At 51.5% G+C, this 19820-nt stretch overlaps 1 protein-coding gene across 1 annotated transcript in view; it reads left to right on the top strand.

The window, feature by feature from the left end:
• The window catches only part of LOC144934894 (uncharacterized), a 56042-nt gene that overhangs the window by 13561 nt on the left and 22661 nt on the right, over positions 1 to 19820 (top strand). Inside the window, exon 3 of the mRNA XM_078861162.1 lies at positions 14524 to 16795. Within this exon, the coding sequence (XP_078717288.1) occupies positions 14629 to 16795 (2167 nt within the window). The 5' untranslated portion in view covers positions 14524 to 14628. The remainder of the gene's footprint in view (positions 1 to 14523; positions 16796 to 19820) is intronic.

The following is a 19820-nucleotide window of genomic DNA, read 5'->3' as shown; positions in this document are numbered from 1 at the left end:
CAGCGTTAAAAAACGCCTGCTGTATTAATCGGGGCGGCCGCTCGATTCGAGCCGTGAACCTCTGCGAGATGGCTCTACACCGCCGGGCCACGTCACGGCCAGAACGATGGCGAGATGTTAACTTCCTCACCTCGTATTGAGGAGGTCGTGGGTTCGATCCTGACCCTGACGCCTGCTGTATATTTGGAGTTTGCGCGTATCTCTCTCCCCGTGGTGGTGGCATGGATTTTTTTTTTCAACCGGGTCCTCCGGTTTCCCCCCCCCCTCCACATTCAGAATCAACGTGCGTTCAAGAATATTTGTCTGCTGTCAATTTCCACGCGATAAGCCAACTCCGTTGAGCTGTCCTTCGTGTCCAGGTCGCTTCTGAAAAAGATCTACACATAGCTCAGTGGGCCTGACCCAGAGGTCGCAAACGGGTTTTGATTCCTTACCCGTACCCGGCCGCACCAGGGTCGCAAACAGGTACCCGTACCTGGCCTGGTACGGGTACCCGTACGCTACCCGTACCCATACCTTACCCGAAATGAGTGACAAACGGTTACTCACCAGTGACTCACGGTCTACCCGTACCCGGCCGCACCAGGGTCGCAAACGGGTACCCGTACCCGGCCGGGTACGGGTAGCCGGGTATCGGGTAGGGTACGGGTATCGGGTACCCGGTTGCGACCTCTGGCTTGACCTGGTAAAATAAAAAAAAACATCGTCTCTAGTTTAGCTTTAGTTTAGGTCGAGCATGAAGCGCTCCCGATGCGAACCCACAACTCCCCGCGCAACGCCGTAGCCGCTGCTACGTGAGGGCCTCAAACGAATCCCACGGGGCGGTTGCGCTGACGCGTGCCGCATTATAATGAGGGCCGACAGCTCTCGCCGTGACAGGGAAGGAGTGGGGGGTGTTGGTGGTGGTGGTGGTGGTGGGGCGGTTAGTGGTGGCAGCTTGCAAAGGCTTACATTGCAGAGCGGGTGTCTCTGGGCACAGCTGGTCAGAGCTGGACAAAGGCAGGCCTTGTGTGTGCGGCGTGAGTGTGCAGGCTGGCAAAGTGTTTGTGAGGGGGGGGGGGGTGGTGGGGGGTGCTGTGGGGTGGGGTGGGGGGCCCCCATGTGTTGTTGCTTATGCCCGTGTCAGCGTGGGGGGGCGCGTCGTGTGGCGAGCGAGTCGTTGGTGTTTGCGTTCCGCTCGCAACCAATAAAAACCCCCATTGATGGCACGGGGTCTCATCATCATCGTCGTCAGCCGTGATCAATCCATTGCTTTTGGTGTTTGGTTTATTGCCCGCACCCTCACATCCGATTAGCACGGTTGGCTACGTACGGTGCGAACGAAGTTCAACATTCACACATACATAAAAGGCCGTGATTATTGCTCGTGCCGAGAGATTATTATCAGTCCCCAACTACTGCATCCTCCTAACCGACGCGACGGCTGGTGGATCCAGAGCTTCTTAGGCGCATGGTTCATGGTGGTGGTGGCGGGTTAACCATACTTCGCCATGTTGGTCAGTGCGGGTCGTTGGTAGGGCCCACGTTTTGTCTCACCTCTTGCCGAGTACCTGACTCGTATCTGCGCGGCACTAACGCCTCCTTTGCCACGCCATCGACGAAGTTTATTCATCATCATTACGAAAGAGCATTGGACTTACAAGGCCGCGAGTTGGAATCCCTGCTGGGAAGGAACACAATCCAGCATGCCTCCTAAGTAGTCGAAACGAGCACCACTTTGTGTGAAGTCAGTATTGGTAAGATAATTGATAGACTGGTATTCCAGCATAGGAATGTGGAATTTCCACCACTGGCTAATGGCTGCCAGTGAGTATGAGCGTCACCCCATTGCCCGTTTGAGCAGAGTGGATCGTTCGACGTTTTTAAATTGGAAACATTCCAGATTGCCACTCGCTGAAAGCTGGCCCGAAGAAATATGTCCACGTGTTGAGCTAAAGACACGTGACTCCCATGTGGATGATGGTGCTAAGATGCCATTATTATTAATAACATTAAGCATAGCTTTGGAAACTTCATAAGAAAGCCCCACTTGTCTTGATGAAATATGATATCGTTTTTTTTTCTTTCTCTCTCAGATGTCACATCTGCGTGCTTGCGCGCGTGTGCGCGTGCGTGTGTGCGCGTGCGTTGAGCTGGCGGAGTTGTTGACAAGGGTCATTTTAGGGCAATCACTTCACTTCTCGAGATGCTGAAACAGAGGAGAACGGGAGCAACTGAATTCCTCTCACAAAATGAATATCGCTTGTTTTGAAAACATGAAATCTCGTTGCAAGCAAATTTTATTTGCGAATCTTTGTCCCATCCACTGCTGGTAGAAATCGTGGGGGGAGGGGGGGTTTGTTTTGACCATACTTCACCACGCCGGTCCATGCAGCTTCGTGGAAGGGGAGGCCCCGGGACCGCTTTAGATTAGCGCTCGCCGTCACTGGTCGCAGCCGCGTTCACAAATTGAATCCAGGTCTCTGGATTCATAGCTGCAGGGCGCCCGCCGCTACACATCATCTTCACTCAATTCTCTAAACGCGCTACAGGTTTCGGTGCGCCACCTCAAAGGTTTAGCGACCCCGTTGGCAGAGGCGCACAAGCACACGTGAACAAAACACCCACTGTCTTCAATAATTCAGTGGTCAACACACTTTTTCTGGCATAAGGTATTCTAACGGGTTTAAGGTAATTTTTTCAGGTTTTTGAGATATCAAATATTGCATTTTTAATAAAAACTGCAAAAAAAATATTAAATAAATGTGGATATCTACATAAAATTATATTATAAACACACTATCCTAAAAATACAGCACCATATTTTAACACTAAAGCAGTCACTGACTCGCAACAACTTGCAATCATAAGTGACAGTTAATTTTGGGTAAAATCAATGAAAATGGGGTATGCCGATAGCATAAAAAGAGATGTGATAGAGGAAATCTGAGATCAGATTTGGAATCAGCACCCTGAAATTAGTCTAGAACAGCTGCAAAAGTCCAGGCCAGAATTTTTTTTTGTTGTTGACCAGTGTAATGTTATAGAACAATATACCACAGGCTTACGTTTCGGGCAAAGAGTCTGCTCTGCTCTGAAGAAGGGCCATTGCCCGAAACGTCAACCTATTCGATGTTTTTGTTGTTGTTACGCAGCGGCGTCAATGATGAATGCGTCGATTTTGTTTTTCCTTCGCGCGTGTTGTTTAACATCAGGGCTCTCGCGACCTCATATCAACGGGGGTGGAGGGAGGGGGGCTTTTATTTCGCGACCTCCGTTCCTTTTTATGAATCCCAAACGCACGCACCCTGTTTGGCCGCTCAGCAAAACCAGCTGTCGCTCCCAAACGACGCCCGCCGCTACGAGAGCCACGGGGCTCGCAGTCAGCGCCCCTGAGCCCCGAGCGCCGCTATGGAACAGCGCCCCATTTATGGACAGGGCGGCTGAGCGCATTTCACGAACGCCTCTTCTCCTCCTCCTCCTTCAACAGCGCGATGCGAGGGAGTGCTGGCGTGCTTGCAGCAGATGCCGCGTGCGTGCCCTCCACCCACGATGCGCTGCCTCCACCCCCCCCCTCCCCCCGGCGTCCTCCCTCTTACGCAGTCACGGGCTCGTTCCGGGCTCGCGCGCACGCGGGTCGAGAAGCGAATAAATAATAAGTCATATTAAAAAAAAAACAGTTTTTAAAACACGCTTTTATTAAATGTACTCGTAATGGAAGAACTCCACGACTCCAGGAAGTGGCCCCGAAGCTTGCCACAACGTAAGGGAGCGTGGCCAATTACGGCCAACGTCAGTTGAGCGTGGATAATTAGACCCAAGCTGAAATATAACATATAAAAAACATTGTTTAAAATATATATTTTTTATTTTCAATGATAGAATATAGTATTGTCATCAGTATAACATAAGTATACCAAGTTTGCGGTCGATACCGCATGGGGAAGTGGGTTAACATTTAAATTTGAGGATACAACAACAACAGAGTTTCGATTTGAAGCTTTCGTGACTGCAGGGAGTCATCTTCTTGGTTCTTTCGGTAAAGTCACGTAGAAGGGAGATAATAAAATAATAAAAATAAAACATAATTGTGTTATTTTATTATGTTTTATTTGTATTCTTTTATTATCTCCCTTCTACGTGACTTTACCGAAAGAACCAAGAAGAACAACAGAGTTAAATGAAAGCGTGTAGTAATCACATAAAGTTGCGGCGGTGGCGCATTGCCGAGTTTCACGGGTTTTAGCCCAGCTGCCGCCCTGGTTAGCGCAGGCGGGCGTGTTCATGGAAACTACAAACTACAAGAACGCACAACCACCTCGTTTGGAAATGTGGCAATTTAGGAGCTGAAAGACTGCTTGCAATCACCTTGAAACAAAGCTCTGGGCTTAATGAACTACTGCTGATGTTTATTGTAGGTATGCAGTGGTATGCCTTCGCTAAGATTCATGAATATGTTATTTGCATTCATAAGATATAGCAGCAAGTATTTAATTACAAACATTACAGCATTTCGCGGCGTGTGTTTGACGGCGGCGGTTAATGGAGGCGCCCGTGACGTTATTCGAAACACAGCCGGGAATATGTGCCGGGGGCCGACTTTGCCAAGTTAGCTCATCACCTCAGTGACTCTACCCATCTTTGAGACAGCACCTTCGTCATACCTTGAGCTATGATTATGGCGTGAATACCAAATGCACTAAATGCACTGGATATTTTATTTGCCGCGCCAGTCAACAACGTCGCACGGTTCAATAGGAAAAATCCCGACAATCTTGTATGTCTCACATTCTTTCTACTGAATCCCTGAAGTTAATAACATTTATTTTGTCAAAGTGCATACAAAAATGAAGCTTCAGCTAAAATGGTAATGGTAATGCATCTGCACGACCGTTATCATCTCAGCAGGCCTGTCGTATCTTGTTTTGCCAGCTGAATCAATCATTAGCATCTCATGAATGTTAATGTTTGCTGAAGCTGATGATTCAGGCAGCTACAACATTTATTCCAATTATACTTGCCATATCGGTCACAGCACATTCACCACAATGTTACACGTGTTACATTTATCACTTAACGATTTATATATTAATATTTTTATATATCTTTTGCCGTACGTTTTTTCAGATTTCCTTTGCATGCTATTTTTGTCCATTCTACTGCAACGGTCTATTTAAATCGCTGGTATTCTTAAACCCCATATATATAACCGCACTATTGTTGATTGCTAATTATTAGTATGCTCAAATTGTACAACCGATTTCCTCTCTCTTGTAACTGTTCCCCCTCTATTTTGATCCAAGGCTATCCCTCGCAAATCTGACTCCTGGTCTCAGTGGACTCTCTCCAGGGCTGAACAGACAATGATGTGCAGGGGTTACTTTCACACTCGAGAACACTGCGAGGCTTGGCTCGGAATAGGGATTACTGGCATAAGGCACTACCACTAGAGTTTCAGGTGCGGATATCCATAATAATCCGAGTACTTTCCTAAATGACATCTGGTAACCCGAAGCACTATTCACGTGCATTGCTTTGCACACAATTGCGCACACCACCTCACATCGCCACACATCCCTAATAACCACAACACCACCACACACATCACCACACACCACCAGACACCACCACGCACACTCCCACCACACACCACCACACACCACCACGCACACCACCACACACACCACCACACACCACCACACCCCACCACGCACACCACCACACACACCACCACCACACACCACCATGCACACCACCACACACACGAACCACCATACACCACCACACACACCCCACCACGCACACCACCACACACACCACTACACACACCACCAGACACCACCATACACTACCACCATGCACACCACCACATACACCACCACACACTACACCACACACACCACCACACACCACCACACACCACCACCACGTACACTACCACACACACCACCACCACACACCACCACGCACACCACCACCATGCACACCACCACACACTCCACCACCACCATGCACACCACCACCATGCACACCACCAAACACTGCACCACCACCACACACACCAGCGCAGTATCCCGAAGACTCAACAACACGACACAGACTTCGTGCGTCTACATCATTCCCGAAACGGCTTTCCGGACCGTTCCGGCTGCAAGTGCTCGCTGACTCTCTCACTCACTCACCCGGCCGTACATGAAAAAAAGGGAAACACGGCGGCAATTTTTTTTCCGAATGAACGAAAGCGAATGAAAACGTCCTCGGCCGTGGCCGGGTTCATCTGAGGTCACCGATGTCAGGCCGGGCAAGGCCCCCTGCGAGTGATCGGGGTCGCCAGAGCGTGGAGGAGGTGGAGGGATGCGGGCGGGGGTCGTGGGGGTCGCGCTCATTTCTCGAACGAGCGCCGCCGCTCTCCGTCTGCACGAGAGCCGGGACAATGGGGAGGGTGGTGCTGGTGGTGGTGGAGGGGGGCAGCAGACACGGCGTCAGATGTCCTGGGAGGGGGGGGGGTCGAGGGGTTCTGTCGGCGAGGGAGACAATAGCGGGCGTCTCGCTCGCCCGTCGTGGTCACTCCCCCCACCACTCTGCCACAACTCTCCCCAAACCTGCGACGGGACCACGTGGCGGGCAACGTCGGGCGTGCGTTTTGTGTGCGTCGTGTGTGCCTCGTGTGTGCGTCGTGTGTGTCTCGTGTGTGCGTCGTGTGTGCATCGTGTGTGCGTCGTGTGTTTACGTCTTTGGCGAACGACGAGTAAATCGTGAGCGTTGTGGCTGGGTCTGTGTGTGTATGTGACCAATTACAAACCTCACCATTGGAACCTCATTTGCCAGTAAAAAATATGATATGATAAAAAAGGTGTCAGTTTTGTTGCCAGATAGAAGGGTAAAAAAACAATTATCATTACAAACTTGTCAAGCCCTTACCAGTGCCCGACCTTATTACAGATTAATTCAGACCTCATTGGTCATCCCGTGCCCCTTATACATATCAACGTTCATCCTACAAAGTCCCATCACAAGGGAGAAACACAAACACATAGACACACATGTTTTGCCCGCATTGAAACGGCTGTACGCCGTGTGGCCCTGAACACTCAATTCCCCTGTACAACAATACGGGGAAGCCGTATGGGTTGACAGCTATGCGATTATCTAAACCGGTTGTGGGCCTCCCCTGGGTCGACTCAGCCTCAAATGAGTACCTGGTGCGGTGTATAGTAAACATCGTCACTGGGGAGACAAAGGCAGCCGGGCGTGGCGTTTGCCACCCACCCTCTCGTGTGCTGTGCCGGCCTTCATAGGTGCTCGCTAACAGCACTTGCCCCAACAGTCTGTTAAGGCTACACGGTGGATCTTTGCCTTTGTGTGTATGTCTTCATCTCAGGGGGGTGGGGGAGGGGGCTCATAATGGCATTGTTGAGCACTAAGCTACTACCGCTGAGATCATGGGTTCGAATTGTCGGCGACCCAAGAGATTAAGCTCTTCCTCTCGTTTATTGAGTTTGATGGTCTCAGCCTGGCCACTGACAACCTTATTATACTCTAGATTATTCGCTTAAATCTCCGCCACGGTCATGCCCCTGGTTCCCTCTGTGATGTGTTCCCACAATTCTGCGCTCTCTCTCTCTGTGTGTCTCTCTCCATCTCTATATATATATCTCTCTCTCTCTGTGTGTGTCTCTCTGTCTCTCTCTGTGTGTGTCTCTCTCTGTGTCTCTTTCTCTGTCTCTGTACCAGCGTGGACGGCACCCTCGTGTTCACCTTCTGAAGCGTTCGCTCGTCACCGTGGCGTGCCGCGATGACCACCACCACCACCACCACGTGACTTTCCTTTCGTGTTGTGCGCGGTGCTTTTAGCGCCACAGCGCGTGGATTTGTAGCGTTTCATTTCATTTGTGTTGCTGGTGACTTTGTGTATTTCATATCGAAATCGCCTCCAGTGCTGTTGCTGCTGGCGGCAATAAAAGTTGTTTAAAAGTCAAAAGTCTCTCTCCCGCAATGACTTTTCTCCCTGTCTCCGCCAGTGTGCGACTGGAGGTCACTACCTATCCGACAATGCTCCTCTATGCTCCAGCATGGCTTGACTCCCACGGCATTTCATGCCATGAACCTACTTGCTTCACTGCCCCCTACACACACCTGCCAGGCGGGTGTCTCGCGCTTGTCTCTTCGTTTCACTTGCCTATTTCAACGGATGTCTTTAAGCCCGCACGCAATAATTATGCGGGCTATAACAATAAAAAAAAATGTAGTTGCACCGTGCATTGGGTTTAGAGGAAGACAGTCTCACAGTGAACGTATGAACACAACACATTTAAAGGTACAATACTCACAAATCAAGTTTTCGTGCATCTTGCTTTCATGCCGGCCCCATCGCTCTAGAATTTCCTCAAAGGGGGTGTGGATCGCGCAACGGTCTGCTGCTCTTGATGCCATAGCCAGACGCGTCAATCGGCCTCGGTCCATGGTAGACCACAGGTAAAAACTGTAATGAAAACTTTTTAGTTTGAAGATTCTTTCTTCACGTGTTTCCCCCCAAAATGTTCTGTTGATTCTGGGCCCTATCGTGTGGCAGACTAGTCCCCTATGCGTCGCATAACGGTGCTGTATATCCCCCCCACCACGCCCCTCCCCCCGTCGTTGCGCGCCTGGTTGCACGAACCCTTTTTCCTGCCTGCCGCTGGATTCGAGGCGTGCCACGGCGGTCACGAGAAGCTTCCGCGAATTTCTCCTGTCGACGACGGGGCGTGCCAGAACGCGCTTCTAAAAATGAAACGCTATTGTTTTCACTGGGTGAGGAGATGCTATTGTTTTGTCACTTCGACCAAAAAAAAAGATTTTAAATGTGATTGCTCTCTTGAAACCAAATATATATATATTTCTCGGTGGATATTTAGATCTTAAAAAAAAAATCCCAGCTTTACTTTTCAATGCAAGGAAGTTCATGTAGTTATTAATTTGTGGAGTGAAGAAACATAAACAGCATCGCTAGTCCTGCCGATGTGTTACGTATAAAATATATATTTAAACTATTTACTATTGGTATCTTAGCAGGTAAGGCCCACCGAGCTTGCACGTGGTAGATTCGGTGTGATACAACGATATACGTTCTCAAGGTCATTTTGTCAATCCTGATCGAAGCAGCTGCATTCAAATATTGGCGAGTCTCACAGGTGACGTTCATTTAAACAAAATAATAGTTTTTTCCCAGGTAAGGCCCACTGAGCTAGATTGCTGTCTTATACAGAAGCGACCTGACCACAAATGATCGCTCGACGTGGCGGCGATTCATCGTCGTGTGGAGATGTACAGCAGCAGCCAAATGCTGTTGTCACACGCCCAGAGCCGCGTCCACTTTACACATCGCTGGCTCCCGCACAAGGCGGAATGCCAGATTTCACAAGCCAACTGGAAACATTGCAACATTAAACATGGGCAGGTTAAACTCGACACAGAATGATACCACGCACTTTTTACTTCAGTCCGAATTTTACCCAAGAAAGACTGGAGAAGTCTCAAGACTCATTTTTTTCAAGTTGGGTCCTGCTTGGTATATTTGGCCAATGCCTTATTGAAGATATTGTATATATGTTATAACACACACATATAAGATAGCATAGCACAAAATACAAGAAAGCAACACCTTAATCAACACTGCTTTTGAAGAGAAAATACAACGAGTGGAATGGCTTTTTGGAGCTCAATAACACATTCCTGCGGAGGGAGCTGGTAGGAACGTTGGGTTGCTCGGTCAATGTCCAGGTTCAACGGCGGCGTGGTGTATTATGCAAATATGGCCGACTGTGAGGGCGGGCACAAGCCGGCGTGAGTAGGTTCAACGTTGAGTTTTATAAGGGCACCATGGGGTGACCAGCCCCTCCCCACCCAGCCCCTCCCCACCTAGCCACTCCCCACCCTCCCCTCTCCACCCAGCCCCACTCCTCCCATTTTTGGATGCACGACGGACGGACGGACACAATAAATCCCTGTGGGTTGGAGTAACCAGGAGGTTCCTACCAGTATTATTATTTTATATGTATGTATGTTGAACTTATTTCTCACCGTACATAGCCGAGTACGCTAATCGGAATTGCGGGGGAAGGACAACAAACTAAACACAAAAAGCACTTCTAAAGAAATTAATTTTCAATCTAGATGATGATGTAAAAGTGCATAGCTCCAGTGGCTTCCTCATATCAGAGGGAAGAGCATTCCAGACGGCCACAGAATCGCATCTGAAAGTGTGCAATGCAGTGACCGTCTTTCTGTTATAAAGCAGTGTTCATGGACAAGGCCCAATGACCAAATTGGAAGCTAAGCAGGCGTGAGCATCGACAGTGCTTGGATGGGTGACCACATTGCCCACCAGCTGTTTATTGGTTGCTAAGGGGCTACATTGTGGGCAACATAGGACAGTGCAGAAAAATGCAATGTTGTACTGTACTATGCACACAGTTTATGCTTCCTGCTTCCACCAACCTGCACGGTGAAGTATGGTCAACACCAACTAATTGAACAAAAGTTGTGGGGAGGCCTTCATCCAGCAGTGGATACAAAAAGAGCTGTAACTGTACATGCAACGATGCTTACACGGCAGAACCAACGCAGTTGCCCGTGTTGATTTTGCAACGATGGGGGCTATAACATTGCCGTTCAATCTTCACAGTTCGATCCGCAGCCGACTTGCTGTGTGCTACCTCCTGAAAGCGCCACGCTGTTTCCCAGCGGGTGCATTTCTCGCGCACATATTGCCTCCGTGTCTCAGTGGTTCACTGATCCTCTCCTCCAAAGTTGCTGTATTCACAGCTGTGCCTTGTCACCACTCCTTGTCTTAACAACTAGACGTGTTTAGGATGTCACACATACTCATTCCGCAGTCGAAAGTCCCAGTGCAACTGCAGGATTATATATATAACCTCCCAAATAGCTAACTGGAGCCACTGCAATGGGGGGTGGAGGTTGTGGAATGAACTTTTTCACCCCACACGACCGCGTGGGTGATTTCATGGTGTTTTTATTTTTCTGAAATAATAAAAATAAAACATAATAAAAATAAAACATCATAAAATCATTCTCACGACGTTTTGGCCACAACGCAAGCAGCCGTCCTCAGGTGAAGAACAGTTCTGTCGATAAGACAGACTCAGATAAGACAGACTCAGACTCCGTCTTATCGACAGACCTGTTCTTCACCTGAGGACGGCTGCTTGCGTTGTGGCCGAAACGTCGTGAGAATTATTTTATTATGTTTTATTTTTCTATTTTTTTATTTCCATTCTACGTGACTTTACCGAAAGAACCAAGAAGATATTTTGGGCTCGCGCCGCGCGTTGTTCGGCGCGGTGTCCGACGTTTCGCTGAAATATTGCCCAAGAAGCTCGCCGGCGCGTGGAGGTGGCGCATCGTCCATCGTAGCGAGCGGCACGCGGCTGCAACCGGGAAACTCGCCGGCGAGTCGCGACGTCGCACGGCTCCCGCGTCGTGTTGAGCCATTTCGCTGTGATTCCCGATTTTTTGTTGAAGGTTCCTTCATAATCAACGTTTTTGGGGTTAGATCGCGTTATTTATAAATGTGTCGTAACCCTCCACCACCCGACACGGCCAATCAGCAAAAAAGTGTCACGTTGACAAAAGACAAATAGTTCACTGCTTTAGCCCACCGGTGTGTTGAAGCGTGAAACCACAACATTTACAATTTTTGAGTTGTACGACGTTTCGCTGGTAATTTCATCCAGCATCATCGGGCAATTCGCTTCAACACACCGGTGGGCTAAAGTAGTGAACTATTTGTCTTTTGTCAACGTGAAAACTTTTTTACTGATTGGCCGTGTCGGGTGGTGGAGGGTTACGACACATTTATAAATAACGCGATCTAACCCCCACAAAAACGATGATTATGAATAATATTGGTCGCGAAAGCCTCCTACGTGTTAAACTGACTTAAGGTTCCTTGATTTTTTTGCTGTCGCGTGCCGTTGATTCCGTTGCGTGTTGCGAGCAGAGACAAAGCAACGTTCGCAATCGCGCCGCAGCGAGACTCGACGCGACTCCGCGAGATGAATCAAGGGGGGTGGGGGGGGGGCACGGATGTCGGCACCCCCCGAGACGTTATTCACAAGAGCCACTCCTCGTGGCCAGTTTCCTAAATGATTTTGTTGGATTGTTTTAACTTTTATCTGCGGTGTAAGCCGGCTTGCGGCATTTGCACACCTTTTGTTTCACAACAATTAAACCGATTTGCTGCATTTGGCTGAAAGTCAAAGGCTGTTGGCAGATTTTTAGCCGTGGCCTTTTGCCATTGGAAATGCATTAGCGCCGCGATTGATGATTCATTCTCGTGCAGACAATCCACTGCGTAACAATGACTTAGAATAACGTGGAAAAAAAACAATCGGTAATGTTCAGCCCTTTTGTCTATCTACTGCTGGATGTAGACTTTCTAGCGCCATGTCGGTCGTCGGGAGGATTATCTGTCCATACTTCACCACGTCGATTTTCGCGGAGCGGGGCGGCCCCAGGACCGGTTCGGACGTCACTCGATACTGACATTAGCCCCGGCGGGGAATCGAACTCGGGCTTCTGGGTTGTTTGCGAGTCTCTCGGCTCATGCTACAACAGGGGTCATGCTTGGGATGTTGGCCCAATTATTTAGCAGGATTGTTTCTGTACAAGGGAACTGGAGTGACTTTGGGAAACCCACAATTGCAATGAGTAAATATTACAGGAACTTTCCAGGGTAAGAATCCTGCTGCATTTCTGACATAGGGATGTACGTGTTGAACTTCTTTTGAGCCAACCATGCAAATCTGAGGTGCCTGGTGATTGGAACTATTAGAGCCCCTTATTTGCAGACTGACTGTGGTGCCCCGACCCACACTGTGTTCAGCCACCACACTGCGGGTCTAAACTCTCCTCTCTCTGCGTCTCTCCCCACACCGCTCCACTTTGGAACTCCCTGTTGCCGAACAATTCTAGCCTGGCTCGATTCAAAGTCGCGTTACCTCTTACGCGGTTGCGACTTTAAGAGCGATGTTTGCTGCTGACCGATGGAGTTTTGGGGCTTTTGGAACTGTGCTCAGCAACCATAATACAACAACAAAAACTCCAAGTAAGTTAAAATGATCTTACAAGTCAAGGTCAAGAGGTCATCACAGCCTGTGCTGTTAATAGTCACCGCACCACGCCATCGCTCCCTTCCTCCTGCCAAATCCCACAACTGTTGCACAGTGAATTCAAGGCCATCATCTGATGTGCAGCGGGAGGCGATTGCCTCTGTTGGGCCCTCGGGGCCCTCACCTGCCCCTGGGGCTCTGCCACAGCACGTGCAGCACAGCAGTTGGCACCGGGAAGGAGAAACTTGTGTCGCCTACATTTCTGTGTCGCCCGCTTTCATCCGAACATCTAACGAGGCCAGCTTACGGCTTTGATCTCAGGACACGCAAATTACCCGCTCGGCGCCTTCATTTAAGCCGCATCAATTAGATTAAATATTTCGTGATAATTTAAAATATAAAATTCGCATCCTGCCGACGATGGTATGCTTTCATCATTTGACTTCTGTATTGGGGGGGGGGGGGGGCGGTGGGCAGGGGTTCGCTTTCTCCCTCACATTACGAATCGCGAGTGCATATATATAAATAATTGTGAACTACTGAAACTAAATTAATAAAGATGACCAGTTTGGGGGGGGGTGTTGCCCCCCCCACGACCCCCGCAAACTCCGCCCATCGCTTTCATGTACGGGGTTTCCTCTGGGTTTGAGCAGACGAGAGGCCTATTAGGTGCAGCAGCAGCAGCAGCAGAAAAAAAAACCTTTCTGCTTCACGTATTAAAAACATCGACCAGCTGAAACTTGTTGAGGCTCAGCTGACCTACTGGCGGCCCATCACCAGGTGCAGATACTTGAATCGAAGCAAAGTCACTGCAACAAAAAAGCTCAAAGTCCTTCGACCAACGTAGGCCTTCACCTTGTAAGATTCATGATGGTTTTTGTTGTTGCTGATGTTGTGATAAATACCTGAGCAACCGTTTAGCTATATGAGGAGGAATTTGGTCAACTTTATGCCACGGTTGTGAGTCAATTCAAGAGATAATTTGTGCACTTGCGATTTGCTCCATTCCTATAGCGCAGAGCCACCGTGAAGGTGCTATACGCTTCATATCCGAGTATAGTCTGAAGTAGATCCACAGTAATAACCCGCTGTTGCTATGCGGTTTGATAAAATTTCGGGAGATTTGCGAGCATTTTAAAACGTTGCAAGTTGAGACCGTGACACCGGCACACATGGCCTTTGGCTCTTTTTCCAAGGCCACGAAGCGAACGGCGCGTATTTATGGTTGATACACCCCTGGTATTACCCAGGGCGGTCGTCGAGTTCGAACCGCCAACCTCTGCAAAAGGCAACGACTGGCTCAAATGTCACTCGCCACTGATGTCAGCCACGGCCCTGCTCTGTTTATTAATTTATTTTTCAAACTAATAACACTTTTGCTTCTTGTGTATTGCACCATCTCTCTCTGCCTCCCTCTTTCTCTCTCTCTTCACAGACGACCCTCGCTCGTAACCTGCCGTTTTCCCTGCGGTCTCGCAAACACGCTCAACGCACTTCCCAAAACCGGCGACTGCTCGCCGCGCGACCACGGTGCGGGACCATGGCCCAGCCTGGCAGCCTCCTGCTGCTGCTGCTGGCCACGTGCCTTGGCCTAGCGGCCGCTCTGCTGCCCGGTGCAGGAGACACGAGCCCGAGACACGTGAGCCCCGGAGACACGGGCCCCAGAGACACGGGCCTGGGAGACACGATCCCAGGAGACGCGAGCCCAAGAGACTTGAGTTTAGAATACACAAGCCGCAGATACGCAAGCCGCAGATACGTGAGCCCCGGAGAGACGACGAGCCCGGGAGATGCGAACTTAGGATCCGCGAGCTCTAGGCACACGAGTACCGGGGACGTGAGTCCAGGAGACGCGAGCCCAGGGACCACCACGGCACAGGCTCCCACCGACGCCGCGTACCACGCCTGGCATCCCGTGAGCTTGGGCTCAACTGCCGCCCGGATGCTGCTGCTGGCCATGTTTCGGGCTCACCGCCGCGCGGCCGTTTCTTCCTCCGGGGACGGACCGCTGCCAGACAGCGCCGATGAATCACCGGCTCCGACGTCGAGGTCAACAGCGGCGGCGGCCACGGCATTGTCCATGTTGCGGTCGTTGATGTCTCATCGGCACCCCGCTCGCAACAGAACGCTCGCTTCAGGAGGTCCAGCGATCAGCTGGGGCCCCCTGGACGCGAGCAAGGAAGATGCTGCACTCGCCTCCATGCAGATGGAGCGAGCCGTCGACCTGGCCTTGCCCGGCGATGCCGAGGGTCCCACGTCGATCGTGACGCATGGGGACGAGAGGTCGGAGGAGAGGTCGGAGGAGAGGTCGGAGGAGGTTGAGGACAAGTCCTCGTTCGTGGCGTCGCTGGTGGACGAGGGTTTGCTGCCGGCCACGTACAACGGCGTCGCCGCAGCCTCGGCGTCCGTGAGCGAGGGTGGAGAGGAGCCGTCTGTTTCGCCGCAGGGCCGATGGGAGGAATCTCCGGCTGCGGGGTGGTCCTCCTCGACCAGTCACGCAACGACACGATGGCAGGGAGGAGGGTGGACTTTCACATCGGCCAGCTGGGCCTCCTCCGCTACGCGGGGCTCCAACGTGGCGAGAGAGACCCCGAGCGAGGTGACCCCGACACGCACGGCCGCCGTGCCGACCGCGGCGCGAGAGGAAGATGATGCGTTTGGCACGAGTCGAACGCCAACGACCCGTTCTGTCGGTGTGCGCGGAATCACCCTCAGCAGCAGCGCAGGCATCGTGACAACAACGACAGCAGCAGCAGCAGCTCCGACCTCAACACAGTTCACGAACCCCACCGCAACCAGATTGTGGGACTTTCCGCCGACATCGCACGCGACGGCGGCGCAGGGTGCGGTGCAAGCCGGAGACGACTCTGAGAGGAGCAGCGTCGGCAGCGAGGTGTTGCTCACGAGCATCGAGCCACCTCCGAGCGATTCGTCTCAGACGACGGCCCCGACGGGCCCATCCCGTGGCGGCGGCGGCGACTCCGCCCTCACCTCGACGGCGGCGGCAGCGGCGGCGGCAAATTCACCGGGCCGCTCGGAAATTCCACGTGCGTCGGCGTCCCCCGCTCCGGCGATCTCCCCGGGGACGGACAGCTGGGCGAGGCGCGTGCCCAGCAGCTCGCCCGCCCAAGCGTCCTCCGGCTCCGCGCGACTTGGCGCTGGCGTCGGCAGCAGCGGCAGCACGGAGGCCCCCGGGGGACGAGGGCGGCCGCCGTGGCAGATGGCATCGTCGTCGTCGTCGCCCGCCGCCGCCACGTCTCCTGATTTCCCCGGGGGGTCCGGGACCTCCTCTCGCTCCGTCGCTCGGACGTCGGGGGGCAGCGTCATTTGGAGCGACCGAGACGATGGCGGCGGCGGCGATGACGATGGACGTTTAAATTCGCCCTCCATCACCACGGCCATCGCCTGGCCGCAGGGCCACGGTGAGCGTGAGTCTCTCCTCGGCAGCATCGAGAGCCCTCGCTCCACCGCCGCCGCCTCCACGGCCGCTCCTGCCGCTCCTACTGCCGTCGCCACGGCGATGCCGGGGACGTCCGTTGGCAGCGGTGGCACTAACGGGGCGGGCGGAGGCGGCGGAGAGGGTGCGGAGGCCACGCCGGGGTCGGCTTGGGGTCGGGAGGTCATGGTGGGCGCTGGTGTGGGCGGGGAGCAGCGGGCGGCCGAGAGGGACACGTGGGGCTGGACCCAGCACACCCGGCATGACACAGGTGGGTGCTCGGCCCGCAGCGAGAAGCGAGAACCGTTGAGTCAATGGGCGATGTGCAGTGCGCGCAGTTTTTCTTTGAGTGGTCACAACTGATCTCGGTTGGCAGAACTGCAGCGCTCCCGGTTGTGAGGTTTGAGAGTTGAGCTCCTGTCCCCGGACTTGATTTTTCATTGCAGACAATATCATTGCCATCATCGTCCTACCAGCCCTACAATTTCTTTCACGTGCCACTGCGGACAGAAAGGTCGCCCTCGTGAGCTCCTCTAGAGAGAGGGCATTTGGCCTACTCTTCCACGCTGGCCAGGTGTCTAGGAAGAGTTGGGAGTGCCCACACTTTACAGCACTGCACGCGAACTGCCGATTGGATGTGCACCATTCCTTGACTGACGTGAAAATGAGCAACACGCATTTGAAATTCCCAGTCATAGCAATGTGGAATTTCCATCATTGCCAAAGACTCACGCAACGTGTGATTGAGCCTGTAAGATTCCCTATGTTGGATTGTAATGTGCGATGCCAGGCTGCAGTGAGGACGTGGGAATTCCAGTTTGTAAAGATTGTAAAGACAAGGGGAGGCAGATGTTTCAAGCAAAAGACACCAACCTCAATAAAAAAAAAAACATCTAATCAATTCTGGCATTTGTAAAATGTTGCTAATGGCATGATAATTCACGAATCTATGTCACGTCGTAAAGCAAATTGTGAAGGAAAAAATAGGCGTGCCTTTCAGGGGCTCAGTGGCTCATTGATCAAACACAGCCGTTATGAGCAGAGCCCCTGATCCACCTCTTCCTCGCCATTCACATTCCAATCGTAAAGTCCGTGGCTTCGCGAGTGGCAGCTTTCGGAGCCAGACTGGATCTCAAACTTCATGCTCCAGGCTGCCGATTGGCTGACTTCAAAGAGTGGGCCGCGTTTGCCGGTAAACGCTCAAATCTGCCACCCCCAGACTGCAGCCTCCGCTCTCGTGACGCTGGAAAGCGCCTGGGCTGTGTTGCATTTGACAGAAAGCGACGCGAACAAAACCCTGCGCTGAATCGAGGCCGGTCTGATCGATGGGGCATGAGTAAAGACTAATTTGGGCAAGGACGCACTTCCTTTATCGCCTTAATTTCGACTGTGCCGTCGCACGCCATTAAACAAACGGGCATTGCTTCGTAACGCTCGGGTCCCAGGCCCGATGATTTACGGTGCGAAGGTGGTAAATTGTTACGTAATTGTTGCTGGAGTACCCGCTTTGGCTTTGTGAACCTCGTCCCGACCGATGGAGCTGTCGCTACACAGTCATCGGGTAAGGGCAGGGGGCTTGCAACCTCTAACCCTTGCACATGTGGGTGTCTCAGCGGTGAAACGTTGACTTCCTCGCATGGTATACAGGAGGTCGTGGGTTCGATCCCAACCCTGATGCCTATATATTTGGAGATTGCATGTTGTACCCGTGGCAGCGTGGATTTTTCTCCGGGTCCTCCAGTATTTCCCTCCACATTTAGAAACTTTGTGATAGATTTCCACGCGATAAGCCACTTGGTTGAGCTATCATTTGTGGCCAGGTCGCTTCTGAAAATTAGCTTCATAGCTCAGTGGGCTTTACCTGCTAAAATAAAAAATATAGTGTAAATACTTTCAGTTTTTACAGCCTCTCACAAGACTGAGGTGCTGCATCTTGCTCCGCTCGAGACGAGACACCGGGACTGCAATGGCAGTGCGTCAGGATTCGTTTGTTTGAGCCGCTGTTGCATCGCCACGGGTGTCAGCGGCGAGCGAGATCCGAACCGGTGTCGAGCAACCCCTCCCCACCAACCCGCACTGACCAGTGTGGTGAAGTATCGTCAAAAGACTCCCACTATTCGCACAGCACATGGATGGACAAAAATCCCCGTACGTGTACACGTGCTCGAACTTGCAAGTCAAATACCGTACACTCGTACGTATCGGCGCAAACACCTCGCATCCTAAGATTGAGGACCGTTCATCGACGCGTAACATTTCATTTGCAGCCATCGGCTCCGGACGGAGGTAACACAATTCCTACCGGTCATCCAACACCGCCTTTCCCTGCGCGACATTCATTCAGAATTTAATTCGTGTGTATAAAAACGAAAATATTACACAAAGGAAGCGCTGGCCCAAAAAAAAAAAAACCTTAACGAGCTCTGAGAAAGGCCCCCCCCCCACCAAACGAGAAGTGGCGTTGGATGAGACGGAGCGGCAGGGCGGGCGGTGGGCTCGGTCACCTGCGGCGAGGAAACTCGGCGGCACAAAAGGCGCATTGACCCTCGCCGGGAGTAATTGGGCAACGACGAGGGCAACGTTTGGGCCGGGCGGCGGCGACAAAAGCCTCGCCTGTGTCGGCCGCGGCGGAAGGCGCACAAAGGAATGGAGCACAAACGCGGGGAGTTGCGGACTTCCACCAATTAAGCGGTTTTAAGAGTTTCCAAAACCGACGCCATATTTTTTACTGTTGCACCTGACGGTTTGCGTCTAACAGATGATTGCTGTTGTTGCTGTTGGGTTCTAATTAGGCGCACGCCCGCGGCTCCGAGTTGCGGGTGCTGATGTTGAGTCGCAAAGAATCGCGAAGGCGCCTTCGGATGGGCTCTGTGAGCCTCGAGAAATCAAGTAGATTTTTTTTTTTTAACGGATGACACCGGTGGCTTAGGCATGAACACTCTCTTATAGCGGTGTACTTTCTAAATGCGAAACGAAGACACAAATTGGCACTGGCATTCTGGCAACGGCTCCGATGTTATTCATATCGCCGCTGTGATTGAATGTTACTGAATAACACTGGTCAACGAAAAAAACTTTTTTTTCTGGCCTGGACTTTTGCAGCTGTTTTAGACTAATTTCAGGGTGCTGATTCCAAATCTGATCTCAGATTTGCTCTATCACATCTCATTTTTATGCTATTGGCATACCCCATTTTCATTGATTTTACCCGAAATTAACTTTGTCACTTATGATTGCAAGTTGTTGCGAGTCAGTGACTGTTTTAGTGATAAAATATGGTGCTGTATTTTTAGGAT

This window comes from Lampetra fluviatilis, chromosome 11, assembly GCF_964198595.1.
Source record: "Lampetra fluviatilis chromosome 11, kcLamFluv1.1, whole genome shotgun sequence".
NCBI lineage: Eukaryota > Metazoa > Chordata > Hyperoartia > Petromyzontiformes > Petromyzontidae > Lampetra > Lampetra fluviatilis.
Note: the sequence above shows the minus strand (reverse complement) of the source record. Positions and strands in the feature narration are given on the sequence as shown.